Source organism: Meleagris gallopavo, chromosome Z (assembly GCF_000146605.3).
Source record: "Meleagris gallopavo isolate NT-WF06-2002-E0010 breed Aviagen turkey brand Nicholas breeding stock chromosome Z, Turkey_5.1, whole genome shotgun sequence".
Lineage (NCBI taxonomy): Eukaryota > Metazoa > Chordata > Aves > Galliformes > Phasianidae > Meleagris > Meleagris gallopavo.
Genome location: NC_015041.2, coordinates 26,146,567 through 26,150,550, shown reverse-complemented (window position 1 = coordinate 26,150,550; position 3,984 = coordinate 26,146,567). Strand labels below are relative to the sequence as shown.

The 3,984-nt window shown below is 31.9% G+C and overlaps 1 protein-coding gene across 1 annotated transcript in view; it reads right to left on the bottom strand.

The window, feature by feature from the left end:
- The window catches only part of UHRF2 (ubiquitin like with PHD and ring finger domains 2), an 86,249-nt gene that overhangs the window by 41,667 nt on the left and 40,598 nt on the right, over positions 1–3,984 (bottom strand). Inside the window, exon 6 of the mRNA XM_010725641.2 lies at positions 3,527–3,745. Within this exon, the coding sequence (XP_010723943.1) occupies positions 3,527–3,745 (219 nt within the window). The remainder of the gene's footprint in view (positions 1–3,526; positions 3,746–3,984) is intronic.

The window sequence follows — 3,984 nt, the reverse complement described above, 5'->3', positions numbered from 1 at the left end:
ATTAGTCAAAGATATTTAAGTAAACAAAAAAAAAAACCAACAAATTATTTTGGGCAGAGAATCATATCACAAAATGACAAACTATACAGAATGAAATTGCAGGTCTAAAGAAACACTTGATATCAGCAACTACTCTACTGGGAATCAACCAGATATGATAACAACTGTGACATATAATAAGGATAGGAAAATAACAGTAATATACTTTGTGAATGTCAAAAAAAGAGGTGCAACTGCCAAAAACCTTTTTTTATTATTATTTTTTGACACAAAATTTCTTGATATTACTTAGGAGAGTATGCAAGGCTTGTTTCATTGTTAGTCCACTGTTCCGTAATAATATATTTAAGTTCTGTATGTCGGTGAAGCCAGAAAAACAAGTAGCATGACTTCAAAACCAGAAATTAAATATAAATGGGAAAAATGTTTGAAAATAGAATAAGGAATTGAAACAGTGCAGTCTGAATAAGTAGCATAAAATTTTCAAGAACTGTGGTACATACTGCAAATTGAATTTAAATCAGCTTTGAAGTACCACACACACGGAACATTCTGACCTGTAAATGCACAGTCAAGGAAGACTCATGGACCCAGGCCTACTTTTGGTACACAAAGAACCACAGTTTCCCATGTATTTCTATCTAAGATGCATTCAGTCCAGTTTGGATAGGTCTCAAGCATCCTGTAATTACAAATTCTGATTGCAATGCAGATACAGTACAAATGAAAGCTAAATCGTGGTTAAATCTTTGGTAATCCCTTTTTCAGTCTCATTTCTCTTTAATATTGTTCTCTAATACCCATCTCTTTCCCAAAACATGAACTAATAATGACAAACTGTACAGGACATTTCCTTTAGGTTACGAATGAGACATGACTAAAAGTAACACCCAAGAAACATGCATATCAACAAATACAGTAAAAAGCAAGAATTCATACTATATTCTATCATTCCCAAAGCATTAACACAAACAATACACGTTCTTGTTATTTCCTGCCACTGTGTCAATAGCTTCATGAAATCTTTGTCATAAGCAATCAACATTAATGTATTAAATGTTAAACAATTTTGTACAAAACAGGTTATTTTATACAGAGCCTCTTTAACATAATACCAGAAAGAAGGGGGAACAGATCATGGCTGTGGAATATATCTGAAGCATCTCTAAGATCACTGCCTCTTTTTACAATCTACTAAGGTTGTTTTCAAGTAGTGCACAAATTATTAGCCCCTAGCATATAATCAACTCATGACTAATATATATTCATAAAGTATTTGTAACAGATTAGACCTTTATTTAAAATAATTACTAATGTTAAGTACCAACGACAATGTTATATTAAGAATATCAAAAACAGACTGATTTTTATTTTACAAACAAACACACAAAATGTAAACTGAGTGTTTATCAGTATAAATACTAGCACGCTTATCTTGCATGTTTACTTTTAAATGAGAGGACTTACTGTTAATTGAGAGAAATTATTTAGGTAACGCAGGTGGATAAGGAACGATTCCTTGATGAATTACAGAAAAGATTCAGATTGCAAATACTCTCTGCAAACTGCATTTGATTAGTTTCATATACAATCCACCAGGATTTAAATACATTCTTAATCAGGAAAAAGATTCACAAGATTAAGATTCTATTTAGAAAATGGACTTAAGTTCATCACTTTACAAATAAAGTATTTGTCAACTCTGATTCTTTTTCTTAGTTTGAGGGGATAGTGAGATGTCAGTACTATGGGGAATCCCACAGTACTTTATCTACAATGACCATCTTCAAATTCCAAGATAACTATCATCTAAGTTATATTTTTAAAAGGCTATTCTATCAAGGTCCAATCAACATGAGCAAAGTTCTTTTCCTTAGGTATCACTTGAAATTGGTACTTGCTTTAGCCAATATAAAGTATGTTTTGATTATCCTACTTTACTAAGTGGGAAAAGCTTTGGAAGAACCCCTGAAGACAACAGTTTTAAATAACTTTATCAGTATACATTTGAACTTCATGTAAATTCATACAGTTCTGATATAGAGGACAAAGTTAATTTCTGCAATTCACTGTATGTCACACAATTATTAAATGCATTATAATGGAAACCTTCATCTTTCAAGTCTGGACTGAAGTTTTTAATCTCTTTCTTTTGCCAAGTTAATGACTAATATCTATTCAATTCCTTGTTTTATATTTGATTGACTTTTTTTCTCCATTTTAGTCTCCAAAGCGTGTCCTCATGCCAGCTCCACTTAATACAAGAAGATTGTAGTAAACTGATTCCATGAAACTCCCACTGCTCTACAATTAGAAAATATTCACAAAACAATTTTAATCTACTTCTATGATAAACCAAGTCAATATCCTTCTAATTTCCCAGTACTACTTATGACTGTATTTAAAATGAAATAGAGAATTGCACCTGATCACAGGTCTGTATCTTTCTTCCAACTAAATGTGTCCTACATTTTTTCTTACAAATAGGAAAATTCTCCTTTTTCATAATGAAGTATATTTATATTTTAGTCTATTTCACTTAAATAATATACTCCCAGACTAATGACATTACTCACTGAGTACTATGTGGTACACGTCATCATTAAACCAATCATTGCTTAAGTAGAAAAAGATATATCACTTCAGTTTGAGTTTAATTTCAAGTATAGTTTTAACCTTAGCAGCCCCTTAAAATACACATATCCCTCTTCTGGAAGAATGGGGTCGCAGATTGGATGCAATTGTCTTCAGTTCTTTTATGCCAAAAAGAAGAATGTTAGAGAAGTAAGAAAAGCTAGTGGGAGAGGAAGATTATAGTGAATTCTTCAAGGAGACAGTCAATAAAGACCGGCCATCTCTTCATCCTTAAGAAGGCAATCAAACAGCTTACTGCAAGTTAAATCACACAAATTCCTGTAGAAAACCCTGTACCCAAAGAACCACACACAAGTTTTTAAAAATCAAATAGAAAAACCAAACCAAAGCAAAAATATTCTGGTAAGTTCAGCTACATGAAAGTTAGTGCAACTTGCAAATCCACAGTTCCATATTTTACCTGTCATAAGCAATAGTACCTGCATCAAGATTTTATTCTTTAAAATACTAACCAGCCAGCTCAGTGACTTACTCAGATTGTCATAGATAATTAACTTTTTATGATACCTACAAGTTCCCAAACTTCTCAGAAATTTCTGAAAACTGATGTTTCAGCTTTGAATGGAACTATAGAAATTAACATAGATTTATAATTAACTAAATATAAACATATAAACACAAATAAATGCATATTTAGATCAGGTGAAATCTTGTATTACATAAAATCCTGTAATTACCTTCAGCAATTGCATGAAATACAGAAATTACAACTTATAGTTTGCACAACTAAAAAACTGTGTACTGCAATTCCATGACTCAGATAGCTGTGGGATTGAAGTGTCACATTAATTTTAATCTGGTGATGACTAGTAGACAAAAAGATAATTTATATGGTATGTAAAGATCTTATGAGTTGGTCAATCAATCTTACCCCAGCAGAATTTTAGCATGAACCTCTTTGTTAGTCCTTGAGATTTCTCTCAAAGAGGTAATTTCTGCATCAAACCAAAATCCTCTTTCTTCTGGAGTCTCAACATTGTAGTTAACCATCACCACGTCACCCACTTTTAATTCACTCCACTTCAGAATTGTTCTTGCTCGGGGTCGAAGATTATTGATGTCCATTTCTACTACGCCACTCTCTGGGTACCTTCAAAAGTGAAACCAAGAACAGTAGTGATTACTCTTTCTGTACCAGTAGGTTACAAGACACAGATAACAATTCAGGAAAGTATGATTCTTAAAAATGTGTTAAGGATATTTAAAACACTTGATATGAAAATCTAATCTAATATCCTTTTCAAAATGCAAATTTAATATAAACAGAAATCCAGTTACTTGATTAATCTGACATGGGAAAAACAGTCCCTAAAGTTATTTAAAAAAAAC